At 39.0% G+C, this 21,407-nt stretch overlaps 1 protein-coding gene across 4 annotated transcripts in view; it reads right to left on the bottom strand.

Annotated features, from left to right (window-relative positions):
- TENM4 (teneurin transmembrane protein 4) overlaps window positions 1-21,407 on the bottom strand; it is a 591,948-nt gene that overhangs the window by 204,208 nt on the left and 366,333 nt on the right. For all 4 annotated transcript variants that reach the window (XM_088068964.1, XM_088068961.1, XM_088068963.1 and 1 more), the window contains one exon: window positions 3,335-3,587. In XM_088068964.1, the coding sequence (XP_087925090.1) occupies window positions 3,335-3,587 (253 nt within the window). The remainder of the gene's footprint in view (window positions 1-3,334; window positions 3,588-21,407) is intronic.

Below are 21,407 nucleotides of genomic sequence, written 5' to 3'. Positions count from 1 at the left end.
TCCCTGGGAATGCAGGAAAGATTGGATGTTGAGTTCAATGCAAAAAGAAGCAGCATATGTGCATGCACAGAGCATTTAATGGATAAGAGGCAAGGCACCTAGCAGTGCACCAATCAATCAATAAAAGTTCATTGGTAGATAAAATCCATGTCAAATTGGTTCTGTGGATTTCAGTTGTGGATTGTCAATGAAACAGAAGAGGGGAGGGTTACATAATCTCAAAATGTATGCATTTGTAGCACAGAGGTCGCTGGGTCACCTGAGGGACCGATGTGTGACTCTCCTCCTCATGGAAGGCCCACAGAGTCTGCGCCCTTGGAGACTACCTAAACTGCTAAACTGCTGGCTGGTTACGAAACACTTTCCTTTCTCATTAGCAGTAGTGGTGGCAGAAATCTGACCGTACATGATTACCACGTGAAATTTCCTCGGAGTGGAAGTCTCCTGAAAACTGTTGGTTTGTCAGCTAAACATCCATTTAGTTGGCATATATTTGCTCCCACAAGTTCAAATGTAAAGGAACAGAAAGGAGGCCACAGAAGAAAGAAGACTGAAGAATAAATATGGGGGGAACTCACTTACCTGTCAGGAGTGCCTGCTGAGCAAAGATCTTCTCATCACAACCTTGATAATATATGGCTTTTAAAGCAACAAAAAAGGGAGCAGACAGGAAAAGAAAGAGGAGAAAGGAGAAACAGAGAAAAGGGAGTAAAGGGAAACTAATGAAAACGAGGGAGAGAAGAGGAGGGGCTCTTCCTCTTGCAATATACAAAATTTTCAGATATGCTTATCCTGCCAGCTGTATATTTGTGCTGCACCTCTCTGCTTGCCCTTGCATTATGAGTTGGACACTTCCAGGCAGTGACAAACCAGTCTGAATTCCCGGTTCTGAAAACTGCCTGAAGTCCATGGCAGTCAAAATCAAGCCACTTCAAACTCTGGTTAAATTCTGTAACTGCAGGCACATTCCACAGCTTGTGACAATCCTTGTTTAAAAGATGTTCTCTCTCTCTTGACTAATACGGGATTAAAAGAAACCAATGGAAATATAATTCCATTTTCAACATGAGATTACTATACTCTCCTAACTTCAGAAGCCTTTACTCCTGAATTAATGTCTCTTGGCCAGGATTTATATTTCTACATATTGGACATTTTATTCTCTTAGGTGATGGTCTTTTTGTTTGGTTCTAAAAATCTTTGCAGTGGAGAAGATGGGGAAGATCAGCCTCATGAAAGAGGCTGAATTGAGCATCCAAGTTTGCTAAACAGCTCTGAAGCCTGGTCTTTTATGTCTACACAATTTCCACTGAAGGAAATGGAAGATCTCTGTGTGAAGGAAGAGCTGACTGTCAGTGGAGATTAGTCACAGATATACTGATCATCTATGCAGCTCATCCTTCTCTCTTTATGGCACTATTATAACACATTTTATTTTCTTAATGTTGTATAAGTGAAGGAACAGTCAGTAGTGTTCATTTGCTGTTGGCACAAAATTACATATTTTCCAACATGCTTGTTGTCAAAAAGGAACACTGGGAAAAATTACACCATTTCAATCAGTGTGTCAAAAGCCTCACCATCAGTCTTGAAATGTCCTGTTTTCTACCAAATTAATAAAATGTTTAGACAGAGGACCAGGTACAAATGTGACTGATCTGTGATGCTAGAGTGAAATCATCAAATGATGCAGAAAGAGCTCTTCATGCAGATGGACCTCCAACTGCCAGTCTGATTAACAGCAATAATGTGACCAATCCAACCTGCAACAAGAGCAGTCTGCTTCAGATCTTGAAAAATTTTCATCCACAATGATTTCACAGAGAAGAAATGAGGACAGCCTTTAAGGTTTTGCACTACTGAAATAGTGTATCATCTCTTCTACAAAGAATTCACCACCTGGCTAGGAAAAGGCACAGGGCTTCCTTCAAAATTATAGAGGATTATCACAAAAGATCTGCAGGAGTAGGGCCTAAGTATTTTTTAATGTAATTTTAATAAGAAGCATCACATAAAACTCAAAGCTTTGGTATTTGTGCTTGAGAATTACTAACACAATATAATTACTGAAACTGTTGCCAAATCATACTTGCATTACTTGCTTATAATTTTGTCTTAATCCTTTGGATCCAGCTTCTTAGTTGAGTCTTTTTAATCAAGAAGTCACAGAGAAATTAATTATCTTTAAATATCACAAAATGTGATATTGAGGTTGTTTTGGAAGCTTCAGAGGGCCAGCAGATATAGCTCATTCTCAAAAAGATGTGCTCATTTTTCTTAGCAGAAGTTGGCAAAACTGGGTACAATTTGTCCCATGATACAGCTACAGCTGCTGCTGCTCTCAATGGGATTCCTACAGGCAGCAATGTGACAAATCTGGGCTCTGTCTCATTTTCAGTTATTATATGATTTTTTGCAATCTAAAATCTTGTTGGTTTGAGAAGGTTAGACAAAGGAAGAACAAAGACAGTTGAGCAAGTGCACCGTGTTTTAGGCTTGGAACACTTCTCTGCAGACTGAAAATACATCGTGTATGGGAGCTAACGACTTCAGCATCCCCAGTGGCTGCTCAGTGCAAAGGAAATGGTGAAGCAAAACCTCTGGAGGAAGCAACTGGGACCGTAAGTAGATGCACTCACCCCCAGATAGGACCAATGTGAAGGAAGCGTGAGAGCTCTCTTTTCCAGAACCTACACAGAACCCGAACAAAGCTATGAACTAGAACCTTCTAGTACACCCTTGTCACATCCTTCAGGCATCGCATAGGTGGAAAAGAATTTGAGAGCTAAACGGAAAGACCATTAAATGACTGCTGCTGGGCTATCCAGTGTTTCCTGCTTGCTGGAGCAATGTTGAAAAAGGCAGTAGCTGACCTTTCCTCATTAGGTGAAACAAGATCAACATTTCTTGAATTATGTACTACAAAAGTACTCCTTGATGAGGCACAGCTACAGGGCTAAATCTTTTCAATATACTGACTTTTAAAATAGGATATTGATTTATCCTACCACATAGGAAGAAAAGACATTAAAGGAAAATAAAAGGAAGAAAACCAAGAACATTTTAATCTATGATCCTGATTCCAATTTTAAATGAGGAAAATAACCTTATGAGCAGCTGTTAAAGACAACATTTTTAGTTTATGAAAGAAGAGCAATTTCCTCTTCTCCTAGTCCAAATAAAAAGACACAAGGAATAATAAATACAATGCAAAATGCATAAGTCAAACACCAGTTTACAAACTAGGTGGCTGGCTATGCAGATGTGTGTATTTTCCATAACATCCTGAGCAGACACAGTCAGAACACTGCAAGTGCTAAAGAAAGTGACCTACCTTGTCTCCAGTGGGATGTTACTGTTGAGTAACCAGTTGTCCTGAGCATGGGCTGGCTCTTGAGTAGTGGCTGGTTGTTCTCCAGAGAGAGAGTGGTCTGTAGGAGCTGGGCTGGGGTTGCTGCGTGGAGTGAAGTTCCCTCTGTTCAGGGAATTGATGGAGGCCGCGTGATGCTGATTTGGGGTGTGAGCATGGGATATTGGAGGTGGTGGAGTTCGAAGTCTTGAATGATTTTGAATATTTGGAGGATGATCTAAAATGTAAGTAAAATACTTTTAAGGTTCCTGATTTGAGTAGTTCCATACTGTGCTCATTTACATGCAGACAGGCTGGGGTGAAGGCTGGGGTGCCACACATCCTAAATGAAACTCAAAAGGGTAACACAGCCTTGTTCCATATGTTCTAGTGACACAGCATTGATCCCTGAACCATATGGAAAAATAGTTCAGTCTCATGCACAAAAGGTATGAAAGTTTAAAGCACTGTAGAAAGGCTGTCCTGACAGCCAAGCTAACTTCAATGAACAACTGCAGGTTGCAAACTGCAATCTATCTGTGGCACTGATTTGTGATAAAGAATGAAAAATACAACCAGTCTGGATAGATAACATGTTAGAGCCAGTTTATGATGGATATACAGCTCCCAGAGAAGTTTGTTCTGTCCGTTTTGCCCAAGAACTTTCAATAGTTAAGTCAACAAGAAGATTAAGAATACATTTAATCATAGACTGGATTTAGGGAAAGCCTAAAAGCATGTCAGGGTTATACAATTTAACAAAATCCAATAGTTTGTACTATTAGAAATGTACTCAAACTGAGTAAAAAATGCACGTGGCATAAAATCTGAGGTGTCAAGAAAATGAAACAACTTACAGTGAAGAAAGATGTAAAGATCAGTGATATGGCTACTTTGAGTAAAACCCAAAGTATTTCTTAGCCAAGAGACTGAGGAAGAAAAATACCTAGGAAAGATGAAACTAGTGCTGATTATATCTGTATTTTTACTTTTTTTAGGTAACCATAAAGGGTTTTTTTAATGTTTTTTTGGAAATGAAGGAAACTAAAGTATTTTATGAAACCGGATGTAGATTGATAGTTCAGCACAGCATATGAGAAACAGGACACATATATCTCTCTGCTTTTAGTGGGCTCATGCTCAAAAGTCATTAATACTGTGCACTGGAACAGATTGCCCAGAGGTCATGGAGTCTCCCTCACTGGAGATATTTGAGAACTGCCCGGATACAATCGTGTGCAATGTGCTCTGGGATGATCCTGCTGGAGCAGGAAGTTTGGACCAGGTGACCCACTACGGTCTGTTCCAACCTCACCCATTCTGTGATTCCGTAACACACAATACTTTTGTGATGCCTTATCTGAAAAGAATGCCTATCCTATCAATCTAATACTTACTTGACTTCTGTATCATGAGACATTAACACCCATTTATTCTCTAATTAGAGACCTCAGAACTGAACGAACTGTATGTACTTGTAAATTACAATGAATGGTATCAGATCTTTAATGATATTTTTGAAATTTGGATTAGGACTTGGATTTAGTAGAGCAACAGAAAAAGCATTCACAGCATCTCTGTAGCTTCTCAGATGGTTAAACACATTAGATAAAAATATGGAGATGCGTGAGGGGCATCCCGCCCCTCTTCTCCCTGTGTTGACGCACACTGCCTCATCATTAACTATGGCTGGTATGCCAGAACCTTATGGCGCTTGAGGTGGTCTAGCACAAAAAAAAAAAAGTGTTAATTACAGGAGTGCCATTATTCTGACTGAACATATATTTACCTCTGGCTTTGTCAGGTTAAACATGCAAACAGGTGTATGTATTCCATAGGGAGAACTGAGTGGTTTTAGAGTCCCAATCCATTTTACCCTAAACCCCCAGAACTGTCAGACACATGCCTACTGGTCTCTCTATTTCATGTCAGTACAACAGAAAACAGCAAGTTAAAAAACAGGTCTACACTGGTCATCTACATTTCGACAGACGTACAGACTTTTCATGGGAATCTAAGGAACAATAAAAAATCTGACTCAGCAAAGCTCAACCAAACTTAAAAAAGCCCTATAATGCCAATAATATTGGCCTCTGACTTTCACATCAGCCAGCAAATTAAAGGGAAGAGCAATGAGCATAGGCAAGAAATATCAGAACTAAACCAGGTCTGACATCAACTCTGCAACACAATGTGAATTGAAGTGTCCAACCATTCTTGGACTGGATGTTACTGGGGACTGTTTAGTTGAAGTCCTGACTATTGAGGCAATAAAAACAACAGTGAAGGAATTCAACTCCTGGTTTAGTTTAATTAATAACTCTTCTCCTACTCAACAGACAGGAATCAAGATAGGAACAGTGGATTAAATCCAGTTGAGGGAGATGAACACATATAGAGGGTTTCCAACTTTTAGGGCTGTCAGTCTATCACCATACAATAAGAACTTAATTCATCTCAGAGAAAATGACTTGTTTATTCAGGAGAAACATACCAGAGGTTTCCAAGACCAGCTATTCAAGTTTTCAGCATAGCTCATGCCTGAGATGAATACTCCGCAATCTACAAAGGAGCTAAATGGGTGGATCTTGGAATAAGCAACAGGCCTGTGAAGTTCTGCTATTGGCTGACTTTTCCTTCTGGAGGCACCATTTTCACATTGTGAGTCAGAGCCTATTTTCAAAGATCTGTTATGTAAATTCCAATTTACACCATATTATTACAGACACATTGCAGATGCTATTATGGATAATGCTTTTGAATCAAGTAAAAATGTGTTATTTTCATTCTCTGTTTTCATATCCTCCGTGATTTCTTTGCTAAGTAAAGACAGCACATCTATCTTACTCTGCTCTATGTGATTTTTCACAGGATTTTATAGCTTGCATTTCATTTTTTCTGACATTTAGGTGGCTTTTCCTTCCAGAATGTTTTTTATTTCATTCATATACAAATTCTGAACACTTATGTCATATCTGAGCACTATGGAATTTAATATACCTTGACTAGAATTAGTAATTATTTCCCTTGCCTTATGACACTTTTTTTACAATTGTCTTCTTCTCAAATTAAGGAGCATTAGAAATAAGGTATAGACAAAAGCACAAGCCAGGAAATATTCCTATTGAAAATTACTGCAGCTGTGCAGGATTTTCTTTATGCAAAAAAAACCTGCTAAGGTTCTTACTCTCTGCTGTGACCAAACCTCCTGGGGGGTTTGCAATGGATCATGAATGCCAACCAAAGAAAAGAAAACAACAACAACACCAAAACCCCCACAACAACAACAACAACAAATATTCCTTGATTTCCTAAAATTTCAACTGTCCCATTATTTGAATATGTTTGGAAGTGTTCAAGGACAGGCTGAATGGGGCTTTGATCAACCCAGTCTAGTAAAAGTTGTCCCTGCCCACGGCAGGGCGTTGGAGCTAAAGGGTCTTTAAGGTTCCTCCCAACCCAAACCTGTGATTCTATGATTATTAACTAGACCCACAATGTTTGAGTGATATAAATGGTGTGGCTGTATTTCCCCACAGGCAGGAGAACTTAATGCTGGCTGTAGCAGCTCTCTTACATCATGTACTTGCGTAAGTCTTACACAGCGGGAAGATGCTGCATCATCCATTGTCTATTATATAGAATTTAATTTTTACACAATTGTATTTTTATAGATCCCACCGTGTAGGTGGGATACAGGAGAAGTTTGATACAGCTCTCTACATCTATCAGCAAGCCTTTACTGGGACAACAGCACCACAGAATTTCAGAAGACTTTACAGAAGAGTAGGTCACCGTGGCCAGTGCACAAATTGTACAAGATTCCCCAAGACCTTTCTTAACCGAGTATAAGATAGCTAAATCTGACTATCTGTAAGTTATCTTTGTTTACTCCAAAAGAGAGAATTTTCAACGTTTTTCTTCTTGCAATTTTCCTCTTTGGTTTCTAAAAAGACACAGACTTTATCATTCCCTCTCTACTTGTTGTTAGAATGAAAAACTTGACATAAGTTACTCAGAGGGACCAGCTGAGCTAACAAAATACCAAGGAATAAAACATACACCTTGTAAAACACCTCTCCCCCCGTCCACCCAAATTTCTAATAGTCTCAGAGTCAAGTAAAACAGTTTAAGGGTTGATTTGTGCCTTGAAGGGAGAACAGAAGAAACCTGTCAATAGCAAAGGACTCTCATACTCAAGTTCTGGTCTTAGACACCAGGTGCCAATGAAAGAGCATCCCAGAGATAAAGTTCAACATTTCTAGAAGACAGGCTGGCAACTGTGGAAGTCTAAATAGCCAGAACTTAACAAGCTCCTCATAAGCTTCATTTTCTCTAATGGATATCCAAAGTGTATCTAACATGTGTGTATTCAAATGTAAAGAAACTTTGGAAATCTGAATGCAAAAAAAACCAGATAGAAATCAAGCTGCTTTTATGTTGGGTTTTCTGTGCATTTTTTCACTTGTTTTCTAACATTAAAATGTCATTGAGAAACACTGGCTTGGTAACCACAGATAAGGCAGAGCTGAAAATTAATACAGTTAATGAAGCTTGTACTTGGTACATATTAGAGAGCCTTGACAGAAGGCTGTGAATGAAGAGCTGAATAAATGTGAACCATAAAAAATTACCAATGAGGAGCTAGTATGACAAAATTTCAATAAAAGGTCTGAACCTCATGTTCCATTTCTCTCCCTTAATCTTTAATGAGTAGCACTGTTTTGAAATTAGTCTATGTAACAATTACACTTTCTGATTCATTAGGTTTTGGGATTGTGTTCAGGGTAAATGGGCTAACCTCCGAGTGAAAAATACATTCTCATTTTTTTTCCAGTTTATTCTGTTCCTCCACACATTTGTCATTTGTACGTCTGCTCACATTCAGACAGACTGATGCCTAACTGGTGTCTGGATTAGGGACCGGAAATATTTCTCTTTACTCACTGTATATATTGCCAGGTGGAATGAATCATTCCCCGCTCCCATGAACTTTAACTCCACAGTAGCTGTGATGACGAACTTGCTAGTCTAACTTTGGGCAATTGTGCTTGTGGCCACTCACAAGGAAAAACACCCCCAGCCCCTATCCTGCCACTCCTTGCAGAGGAAACAATTTTTTTAAAACAACATACTCTGCATTCGATTGACAGAACAGCAAAGAACCTTGCTTCAGCTACAGGACCCACTTCAATCTGCTGCAGATGTACACTCACTGCACTTGCACCAGACAGATGAAATCACCTTCACAGAGCTCCCCGTCCTGTTGGGTGCCACTGAGAATGGGAGCTGGGGTGCTTCTCTCATGAATCTGATGAAGTACTGAAGGTCAGGTGGACTAGAAAAAACTCAACTGTGTCTTTTCCATCACCTTTGTAGGGGGCACAGGGAGTTTGCCATTCAAAGTGAAACTGCTTGCCAGAAACAGGTTCCCTCTCGGACACATGCTAAGCCAATGATGATGTCTCCAAAATGAAAAGTGAACAGAATGTTTAACCCCCAATTTGGCAGATAATGGAAAAATATTAAGAGGAAAATCAAAATGGGAGGAGCTGCCTGCTTGGAGGGTACCTTAGTGGCTTTAGACACAGTCACGATGAATTGCAGACCCAGTTTTTCTTCTATCTGCAGACAATCCAGTGGAACGTACAACATCTAGACTGAGCTGAAGCAGTGTGCAAAGCTCTTTTGTACCAAGCTGGCCCATCCCATGGCTTGCACAGATATTCTGCAAGCTGAAGGAGAATTTCCTCCTTCAAGGAGAAATGTCAAGGAATGTCTGACAACAGCGTCTGTCTCCATGGAACAGCCCAGTGAAGAAGCCATAACACAGGAGGGTGAAAAGAGATGGAGTGAAATAGGTCACACAGAAGTCAGATGATTTATCTGAGCAGAGATAAAGTGTTTTCAGAAGTGTTTTCCCTCACTAACACTTAAAAACTAGAATCAGCGTTACAATTTGAGTGACTGTATCTCTTAAGACGTAATTCAGTAATCCACTGAATTTCACTTAAGACTAGCTTCTCCTACTATCAAGTGGAGTGTTTTCAACAGACTGTGAAACACATCTTTTCTAGTAGAAACATCTTGTGTCCCTGGTTTTCAAAATGACACTGAAACATAAAAAGAAAGCCAAGTGCTGATGTATAATCTCCATTAAGTAGCAAAATAACAATAGGACAGCTACCTTGATGCTTTTTCTTCTGTTTTATTTTAAGTAACAGAATAATAGGGAGCTGCTGTTCCACTAATGACTCTCACCAGAGAAAAGCACAGTCCTCGTCATCCAGTTAGAATCATCAGTGTCTGTGTCCTGGTTCTAGAGAGTATTCTGGTTCAGAGTCTTTTTTAAGCTGAACTCCTTGAGTTTCAATCTTCACAGCCTTGTATCTCACCCATACTTTATGGTTCCATGTGCATAATCACACAACCAGCTGTGAATGACTAAAGCCTAAAGAAGACTCTTCCTATGCAGCTTTGGTAGAATCTTTTGTTCAGAGAAGTCCACAAACATTGGAAACTACTTACTAGAAGAACATCAGCTATACAGATGTAAATCGTTTTTAGTATCTCTCTAAATGAGCAACTTTGACATTGAATTTGCAATAGTATGTGCTACGAAGTGTGAGCACGAAAAAAAGCTGCAGAATATAAAACCTGCAGTGTATTTTCATGACAACACTACTCAGTCCCCTATTAACGTCACCAGACACTGTCCATAGCTATTTTAGATATTGCTAGTAAAGCTACATGTATCAGGACCAGTGCAGAAAGACTTTGCAATTATCAAAATCTAAACTTGACTTCCAGCAGCATATCATGTGTAAAAAAGGCAATAATTCTTCATCTCACAAATTGACCATAACAAGTAGCAAGTGGAAATGGGGGACCTCAAAATCAGGCAGCAGATAAAATGGCACTTTATTACTTACTGACAAGACTAGACTTTATAAACTTCATTCTGAAACATTACAGGTCATAGCTGTACTTAAGAAACTTATTTTGTTTAGATCAATTACATCAAAAATTAGGCCCATTTAGATGCTATCTGTGTATGTGTAAGATGAATTGAAACTCCCCTTCAGCTGCACAGATCAACACTTCACTGGCTTTACTGTTTATAGGAAACCATGGGTGCACCAAATCAAGTCCAAAAAGGCCATCTCCTCTGTATTTTGTTCATCAAATGTGTGCATTACATGCAAACTTTCCTCTCAAGTGCCAAAGTGCCTTTGCAAAAGCAAGATATTGACTTCTGGGTTTGAAATCAATTTTTTGTTTGATGCTGGGCTGTCAAGCTTTGCCTGTACATAGTCAGCAGGAGCTCTGGGTGGTTGTTTTTTCATCAGTATGCATCTGACTGGATTGAATGCCCTACAAGTAATGGTTTTAAAAAGGTCCAGGTCACCATCAAAGGATGATATGCAGACTTTTAACTCATGATGTTCATTACTCAATAAAAGGGAGTCACAATCTAATAAAATCAAGGCAGAGTATTACTGTTTAGCCTCTGACAGTTTATGAAGAATCATTGTCTTTAGCACACAGGAGAGTGGGAAAAAACCCAGAGTATGTGGCAGATTGTAAATTCAAAGAACATGTAAGTTGTGAAATAATTTATGGGAAACACAGAAAAATAGCTTCTACAGTGCCCAGCTAAGCAAATTTTCCTGCAGCCCTGGAGACTAAATTTTCTGCTGGACTTACTGTAAAGGAACATCTTTAACTACTCTGATACCACACACTGGAGGCAATAGTAGCCTTTGAAGTCTCAAGCTGTTGAACTTCTCGCCTTTCTGGTCTAAGCATATAAACAAACAAATAAACAATGCTTCATTAGAGCTCCTTGCCTCTCAGAAATGCCCCAAACATAAAATCTGACCATGAGCCACACCGCTCAGGTGAGATGCTGCAGTCAGCCACACTGTGCTCTCAGTCCCTTAGGTCTGGGTTCTCATGTTTGGAAACCCATAACTGCTACTCTCCTAATTTTCATGAGGATGCTCAAGTGAGTTTGCTGTGCCATTCTGACAGCACTGATGGCTCCTGTAAGCTCCCTTCCAGCTAAATGACTGAGGATAACCCACCTGCACTGCATGTTACCAGTGGCACAGCACCTTAATGTGAGGCAAGAAAATCCACTGGCCTGGAGTGAAGGATGGCACATCCATGCTCTGATTTTGAGTTGCTACAAATTAGGCTCATTGAATGTCTCTAAACCTTCACAACCTACCTCCTGAAGAACTGGGATTCTGGAGCTTTCTCTTTTCTAAGTAAGAGATGTACAAAGTCAGCACTTCCGAAGCTATGTGCCTTTTTTGAAGTGTTAGGTGAATTAAATTCCTCATGTTTCCATATTGCATATGAACCCTAAAACTCATTTGTAGTCACCCATGATATCCCAGTAGCTGTGGTTTAGCCAACTATGCCACTTAGATGATTGCTAATCTCCTGTCCGAAGCGTCCAACTTGCACAGACTTGGCAAAAGCAGCTGGGTGCCATCCCTCATACATAAAAGGACTGGAGAAATGGAAAAAAATTCCGATTTTCTGTCCCCTCCACTGCACATTTAAGAAACACAACTGTTATTACACCTAAGATTGTTCTTGAAAGGAATGTAGTGCATTTCTTTGATGTCTGCAGTTTACTGACTTGAGGCACCAAGAAAATCTTTGATACAGAGTTTCTCTCCATACATTCTCCCCTGTGTCTGTTTTATCTGTTTTATGTTTTTATGATCCTTTCATACAGTAATATATGGAGAAATATATATATATATATATATATATATATATATATATATATATTTGAAACAGATAACCACCCAGTTCACCCTTGTCCAAACCAGACATGATTACCTGTATAGTTACACAAGCAAATTTCTGAATTGTTTGTGTAAAGCAGTTCCTGAAACAAAAGTACTTCAGCAAAATGTGCCTCTGGCTGCTGTAATAACAAATAAACTCAGGATTTTGCCAGTACAGCTCTCAGATATTGTTGGTTTTTTTGCTTTTTCATATAGCTGTATTAGAAAAAGCTTTGAAATATAGACCTGATCTTTGTCCATTTCTCCATAAAAATAAAATGAACAGTCTCTATTTTGCTTACTCCCTTCCAAAATCTTATCTAAACTGCAGTGCTGTTGTGACTTAGCTGTACACAAATAGACAGAACTGACAGATCCCCAGCTCCATCAGCAAAGCTGACTGTTAATAGCAGCTGTGGAAATAGCCTGGTTTATGTATTTTTTACAATGTTGTTAGCCATGAAAATCCAGAGCCCATCCTTTTGCAAATATGAAGCACACAAGTTCTGTGCAGTTTGACCATGTGTCAGGACCAGGTATGTGGTCACAGTGATCAGGGTGAAAGATTAATATCCTGCAAAAAAACTTTTACAAATTTGCTGTATTCAGTATTAACTTGCAAGCTTTGGATCTGGATTCCTACCTCAAATGGCACGTAAATCCCAGAACCACCAGGGAACTGCATGGCACAAACATCTAAGGTAGGGTTTTGTCCCTTTCTTTATCATTTATATGTTACACAGGCTTTTGAATGACTAAGTCTCTGGAAACACACAATTCCATTATTTCACAGCAAAGTGCTTATGGAATGCAATATGATGTGATCCAGCACAATGCTAACAAGCACTAATGATTCTAATTACTCAGTCTTGAGAAAGAAATGGGGAGATTTCGTGTTGGCAGCAACTGAAATAAACTAATTCAAGTCTTTGCTGGCAAATAAGAGATTTTTTTTCATGACTTTGGATCAACTTCTTTGCATGCTGCCCCCCAGATGCTACCAAACAGAGGCACTGCACAGTACAGAACTAGTTCTTCAGTTTTTCCTTTGTTACCCACTCTTGCCCCCATCCTCTTTTTAATTATTTTTCCTGCCTTTAAAGTTTTAACAAAGAAAATTCTATTAAACATCTCCAAAGCACAACATAAACTGGGGACTCCATCTGACAGCTGTGACTGACTTGATGTCTGTCACAGGGCTTAATACCTACATCCCCTCCCCCATCCACCACATAGACAAAGCTGACTGACTTCCTTTGGTGAAAACCATGGGTGTGGATGAGTGTAAAATCTCTCTGCACAGGTGGAAAACCTTACTCCCTTTGGCACAGGAATCTGATTTGTGAGAGCTGGGCTCCATGACCTTTCCCTTCAGGTTCTATTTGACATTCTTGGAAGCACTATGGCAGATGGCTGTACTCCAAATAATTCTGAAACAGACATAAAACTTTTATATTTTTATTAACACTTGAAGAGGCCACTAAAAGAAAATCAAAACTATGAATCTGTCAAGACACCCCTCAGCAATGCTGCACTTTGTTCACAAAAGCACCATGATGGAATGGCAATGTAGCTTATCCAGCATGTATGGTTTTCTGACTATTCATAATGCCTCCAATCCTAAAAATCTCAGTACTAATTGATACAGGCCCTTTGACAACATGTTTGAGAGGAAATATTCATGATGAGTCTCATATATCACTATTTTTTTTTAACTTTTACAGTTTATATTATAAACCTGTAGCAGTTAAATTATATCAACAAAACTATAAACACATTACGCCTAACTATTAATAGATGATAAACACATTTATACATGTTCTGATGTCAATTTTTCACCCTAATATTCTGAATGTACCTTGTATATCTCTCTGCCTTGTTACAGCTAGGCAAATGTGTATGAATGTATACTGTGCTACAGATACAGAAAAAACATGTTATAGCTAAAAGATTTTGATCTTTTCTTAATTCCTCCTCTTAGCTTTTGTTTCCCTTCCATGAGTTATTGCCTTTACTGGCAGTGATGATTGCTGCCCTTCAACTTTCATCTTGGAGAATAGGCTAATTTAAAATGAATACATGAAAAGGCGTCTGGTAGAACAAAAAGACTGCCCTAGCTTTTCTGCAAAAAAAAGAACCATCAAAATTATTATTTATAATCCTAGTGCTTATTCTGGTTTTCTTCAGTGCAGGGGAAACAGAGAAAAGCCAGGTTACCAGTCTATTCAGCAGTTACTGTCATGTGCACAAGGCAGAAAAAGTTTGAGAAAGGCACATCTATTTCTGCAAGTCATTCTTCATTGACACAAGCCTATAAACTGTCCACGTGTGAAGCCATCACTGGATTATCACTGCTATCTCTACATATGCCGAGGGAGAGATTTTCAGGTGCCCTAACAGAAGTAGGTTATGAGCTGCTATTACCGCCACTCAGTGATATCTGCAACCTTGAAAAATTCACCAGAAAATTTTTAAAATCAATAATAATTTAAAATTAGCAATATTAGTGCAGATCCCAGAGCCAAGTGCTTAGGTTGTTTAATAATGTTTGGAAATACAAAGTCCTAGCACTGTCTGAAGTCTAATATTAGCTGGAGATTCCCTTAGCATGTGGCAGTTCAAGAGAGTGACAGTGCACTCAGATAACGCTTTGGTGCAAAGCGCGCGACTTTAAAGCACAGATTATCATGAAATACGAGTTTTGTAAGGTTCTTTTCATTACTTCCTGTAAGTGCTCTTGACATTCTTTGAAGCAGTTTAGGAGAGCTTCCCAGGGAAAATGTCAAAATAAAGTAATAACTTTCTTATAATACTGTTCAACAAATGTGAGCATGGCAAGGTTTAGAAAAGATCAGTGGCTTATGAAGATGGTGCAAACATGCACACATCTCTATGTTATCGAGGGCTTTGGTGTGATCAAAACAATAAACAACAATTTCATATATACACTGTCAGAGAAATAGAACAACTGCTCAGCGTAAAAGGGGATTTTTTTATGACTTCCAAGTATCCTGACAATATACATTTTAGCTATATATGAAACTTTGTTTCAAATATTGCTAGTTATTCTCTGAGCAAAACAATTTATACCAGCTTCGTGCTGGAAACACTTGCTATAAAATTTATACCCTTCTATCCCTTTTCAAACAGAAAAAATGGAGTTCAGAATGCAGTTGTATTAAAATACTGCCTTGGTCTTTTAGGGATAATCTTGTTAAAGTTAGTCTGCCACCAGCACCAACATGGCTCCAGGAGGGTGACAGAATTTTTTTGTTTAATTAAATAGATGATAATGAATATCTATTTTATTCTGTAATTCATGAATTACATGTGATAAAGAAGGTTTATTTTTGTTCCCTTCAAAGTCCCAGAAACTCCTCATCCCTCAAGATGAATGATGTAGGGTTTGGAATGGACCCATCACAAGCCACAAGTTGTAAATAGTGGGATGAATAACTGGCAACAGGGCTTTACAAATGCTAACAGAACACATCCTATTCAGTCTACTGTGAGGGAACTTCTTCCAAAAATACATTTCTGAAGCAGAAGTAAAATTACTTAATAACATGATTTAAATTAATAATGACTGGATATTTTAAACTTTCAGACTTAAATTTCACTGAATTTGTTTATGCATATAACTTTGCATAGCTCATTTTTAAGCTACAGCACTTCACATATTTACCAGATTGACATCAAAATTACAGGAAAGAATCATTTAACTCATCATTGGATGGTCACCACACCTGTCGAAGAACAAGACAGCTGCTACATTAAGGATGAAGCCTTGACTCCACTGAAAACAACTGTCAAAATCTTTAAGACTTCAGTAAGGTTGGACTTTTACAACTCATTTTCTGAAAAAAATACCTTAATACTTGAGGGCAACTTTAATAGTGGAAACCAGGCAAGGCTTTTTTCAGTTCCAGTAATCAAACCATGACAGGGACAGCTCAGTGTCTGCTGTTATGAATCCAACAGCCTACTTCCCTGCCAGCGTAGCCATTTGGAAAGAAACATGTAGAAACTCCCACAAAGATCCTTGATCTGCCCTTGATCTGCAGCAAAACTCCTGTATTGTCAATACTCACCTTGATCTGCAACGTAACTCTTGATGTCAGCAGCAGTTTTGTGCACAGTGTGGGCAGTATCTGGCTCCTAATGAAAATTTTAGACTCTGGGGATGCATTGAGATTAATCAGCATTTGAAGCCTCACTGAAGAAAAACAAATGAGCAAGGTTTGTGGATATAGTGAGTGAGTGAAATGCAACTGCAGCCAGAAACTAGCCAGAAAATTTACAAATTAAGTCAGAGAAGAAGAGCAAGAGTAAGGCAGGGAAACATTAGCCCTGAAGAAGGATCACTGATGGACCAGATTGTTTTCATCCCTTCTACAACTTTTCTTCTAAACTATCAATTTTCATCTGGACCATCCCTGGTCTTCCCCCATCAGTCAAATCTGTAACTCACAATCTCTGCTAAGCTATCCTTAAAACCAGATCTCATAAGCCATATACGCCAGGAGGGTTGGATGCAGCTGCTCAAATTTCCTTGCACCCCTCTCCTATCCAGTCCAATCTGTATCTACTGGAAGATTCACAGGCAAAGCACCAGACTGCTCCCCAAAGTGAACCCACAGACCCAACCAACTCTGTTGGGATCTTCAGGGCCAAGAGGTGGCCTGACCCCATAGAAAAATTGTGAGCAGCAGGGAATGTAGACTCCATTTCTTTAAAACCACAGCTGTAATGTTGACAGTTATGAACCTCCCAAGCTTCTGTGTAACTACACAGTGTTTATTGGAGGAGTAAAGTGATAGTCTCCCTCTTTGGAACATGGTGCTTTTAAAATAATCTATCTGTCATACAGTGGGAACCAGAAACACAAACAGTAATTTTTATTGCATAGCAACTTTCACCCTGGATTTTTACAGTAATTTACAGCATTAATTAGTTAAGAGCATCTGATAACAGGACTCCATATTAGATGATTATGGCTATAATTAAAGGTATTGAATGATGAAGGGATCAGAGCTCAATTTGTACATGAAAATAGTGAACTCTGAAGTAACGAAAACAAAGTTGAGCACAAAGATTTGTGACTAAGCACACATGACCATATGTATTTCATTTCTCAATCCTGCTTCCATCTAGGAATTTGTATGTTTTGGCTGCCCTGCTGGCTGCTGACAAAAGGAATGGGCATTGGTGTAATTCTCCTTATCTTTCCTTTCACAAAGGTGTCAATTTTCACAAAACTTGTAGGAATTTGGTATTTTTGAAACCTCTGCTCCTCATTAAGCAGCCAAAACTTGTCAACAGCTTAAAAATATAGGTATTAAGGAGTCAGGCAGAGAGGCAATACAGTTATTTAGAACTTTTTTCCTTAGGAAATAGTTAAAAATTAAGGTGATTGCATTGGGGGTACAAATACAGATTGTATAGTGAATTACAAAACAATCTTTAACAAGCCGAACAGAATTATTACTTTTTCTTAGTCACACATATGCAGATGATCTTCCTTACATAAAAGGCTGCCTCCATCTTGAAGAGGTCAAGAACATTCTGGTCTAGGGGAAAGCGCGCCTGCCCATGGCAGGGGAGTTGGAGCTCAATGATCTTTAAGGTTTCTACAAATCCAAACCATCATGTGATTCTATGATTTATGGTGAGAAAAATAAAGTAGTGACAATCATCTTTTTATCTTGCAGGAAACTCCTTTTTTTAGGAATCAGTAGAAAAGCTCCAGTGAAGTGAGGCATCATCCAAATGTCATTCAGTGCAGAAAGAGCCTTTTTTTCCTCCCTGTAAAATTAAGATCTTTTTAAGATAATTCACAGAAAGACAGCATCCACCTTATGATGAGGGACTTGTCCAATGAAATGGACTCCTCACAATAATAAAAGGTGTCAAAATTATGGATGACACACTAGGAGTCATGTAAACCGCAGGAAGGGGTATATCCTCTATATGCGTGCTACAGTCACCCAAGTTTTCAGTAACTCTACACTTCACAGTCCAGTGGCAATCAATAGATTCTGAAAATTTTCCTTTATTAAAAGTTCGCATCCCACCAGAATTTAAGGGTGGAAAATTAATAACACTTGTACCCAAAGAGAAACTTGATAACTTCCTCTCCAGGAGCATCCTTCCTTGGAGACCAATATCTCTAGCAAATCAAGCAGTGATCCATGAACAAGTATCGACAGTGTTTCTACCCTTGGCTGACTTGGAGTTGCTCATAAATACTTTGCTGACTCCAGAGGGGTTTGTAGCTGTGAAGCACACCAAACAAGAAGGTATGAAAGCAAAAGGAATACTCTAGTTGGCATGGAAAAACATTGTGGCTCAAACTGCTGATCTGAAGAGGAAGGCAGCTGTTTGAGCTGTGGAAGGTTGTCCAGAAACTCAGCACCTGGCACAATGAAGGGAGCAGAGTGGTTTTCTGCTGGAAAATTAGCAAAGACTCCATCTTGGTAACAATCTGAACAGCCTTTAATAAGGTTTCATCTGTTGTACATTTCTAACGCAGAAACGCAGAGTGTTTCAAGTGGTGGTGTGCAAGTGTACAGGCTGCCTGACTGACCTGGTGGCAACTACACTCACCTGGACAAGAGAGATGGCTTCTGAGGGGTCAGTGCCACAACAGCTGGTGTCTGGTGTGGGGTGCAATGCCACACTGGTATCTGCTACTCAGATCTCAGTGCCAGGAACAACTGTGGTTTAGCTCTGAGCCAGGGTCAGAGTTATGACAGTGTGATTCCTCACAGATCTAACAAAAACACAGCTTGAACCACAGACACCTTTGATCAGCAGCAAGAAGGAAAATTGTGCTTCTTCACGCAGAAAAATCCCAGGGGGGGCACTTAGGTTGTTTTTTATTCCTGTAGCTGTGAAGGCTTCTCTGTACATGTACACACCACCTTCTTATGCTTTTCCTTAAGCACATGACCCTGGAATTTCTGAAGACCTGCCCAGATACTGCCCTGATACAAATTATAGAGGCAACACTCTAATCTGGACAAGATACAACTGGAAGGAAGACTCCAGCAAGATGTAAAAAGGGAGAAAAATTAAGTGGGTGGAGCTCCCAAAACTGCCAGGCATCCTGCACAAAGTATTCTAAACCAATAAGAGTGCACAAAACCATTAGATAAAATCTGGGCCAAACTGTGTAAGGTATTATTGGTCAAGCATTTGCGTCTACAGCAACACCCAGAGAAGATGTAAGGCTTGTTTCTTTATCTTTCATTTCAAGTGCTGATTTATTCTATGTATTCCCACTAGCTCAGGTTTATGAAACAAATAACCTGACTGGTGGAGAAGTTTAAACACATGGAGTAGTCATGTTCTCATCTTTTGGCATACTATTTCCTTTTCCTAATTTATGTTACTAAACTTGTCAAGAAAAGAAGACTCTCTTGGCAAATCAGAATGAATGCAAAGGAGCAATCAACAACATACATAGCTCACAAATCTTTGTACCTAGCCTCCCAGGGACTAGAAGTACATTCAGGTTTAGATAGAATATCCCCATGGATTTACACCTATAAATATATTTAATGAACTCAGTAAAAACATGAAGTGTGAAGTAAGCACTTCATCAAAAGCCTATTTTGGTTTTCAACAAATAAGAAAATTAAAACTCCTGCTGCCCACGTGAGTCTGTATGTCTGGATCTTTGTTCATAGATAAAATTATTCATGGCATATTAGAGCTTGTCAGTCTGTTTAACTAGAAAAAAAAAGATGTATCTGTCCTAGGGGAGGTCTAAACAACTTCATTATGAAAGCTGTGAGGGAGTCACAACACATTAGGAAGAACAAATGCAGTCTGCAGTGCTTTTCAGCTCTTTCTACACCATTGACTCACCAGAGGAAAGTACTACTAATTACACCTACTTGCATTGATTATTTTTTTTCTTCAGGATGGATTACCTTGTCCTCCCCTACATCTAATGATTTAAATTAGAATGAAACAGCAATGTGATGGAGGATGGAAGTTATCTTGAAAGAAAGACATCAAACATGACATTTTTTAAAAAAAAATCCTCTTTCCTTACTGACTTACCCTTCCAAAATAGGCTAAGGTTCAAGTGATGTGACTTAGCAAATACTACAGTGGTGTAATATACCACACATTCCAGGAAATGCCAGATATATTTCTTGCGGCTATATAAGGTTCAGTGATCCAGATCTGGATCAGATATGATCCTGTTTACACCAATGTAAATCCAAGCTAAATTCCACTGAAGCCGGGAAATTAGTTAGATCAGAATCTAGTTCAGTAAATCATACATTATTCCATTCTTACGCATACTCTTCTTATCTGTCTCCTCCTTTTCCTCTTACAGACCCTCCAGTTGTGCAGTGAGGACCATGAGGATCATCTAAATGAAACTCATATGCTATTGGTCATGGAATATCTCCCCATCGTTTCTACATCAGACCCAATTGCAATTGTGGTAGAAAAGATCAAACATTTCTGCTGGTTTTTTATTTGTTTTTCATTTGTACTATCCCTGTGAGAACTCAGTAATTAGGAAACAATTACCATGGTAACATATTACACCCAAATCTGATCATAATTAAATCAGTGCCAAAATTTCTATCAGGTTCTTCCGATCAGTCAACCTCTCCCTCTACTCATACAAGATTGTATCTCATCTGCAACTTCTGTCCAACCTGCTTGTTGTGAGGTCAATCTGACAGACAGATCTTTAAGAAAATTTCCTGACCATTTGTCAGATTATCTACTTCATCATTTACATGCTAGTATAGCAATCACTACTCTGTCCTTTGTTTTCCATCCCCCTACTCTTCAAGCCCTCTTTCCAGGTAGGCACAGATCATTCTGCTCCACCCTTGCCATTTTGTAAATAATGACAAAATAATTAATTCCCAGCTCTGTTCTTTGCACAGACAGTTACAGTGCATGCTTTCCCATGGAATAGCTACTATTAATCCATTAAAATTTGAAAACTTTACATTTTCTCATTTGGTTATAATGCAGATGCAAACACAATCAAAAATTCCATGAAAAACAAGGACATTACAATGAAAATGAATAGTCCAGTATGGATTTAAATGAACTGATGCAGTGGCTCAACATCCTGTGACCTGACACAAAGCAGGTAGTATCAGAAGCGCTAGCAGCATGCTGAAGGATTTGGAGGGACAGGGGTGGGGAGGCACAATGAAAGCTTATCTGGATATTGCACTGAACATATAGAAAATGACAAGAAAGAGATC

The sequence above is a fragment of the Pseudopodoces humilis genome, chromosome 2, assembly GCF_049639895.1.
Source record: "Pseudopodoces humilis isolate 2021_Gansu_Grassland_sample_001 chromosome 2, ASM4963989v1, whole genome shotgun sequence".
Taxonomy (NCBI): Eukaryota; Metazoa; Chordata; class Aves; order Passeriformes; family Paridae; genus Pseudopodoces; species Pseudopodoces humilis.
The sequence above is the reverse complement of the archived record's forward strand: the minus strand, read 5'-3'. Positions and strand labels throughout refer to the sequence as shown.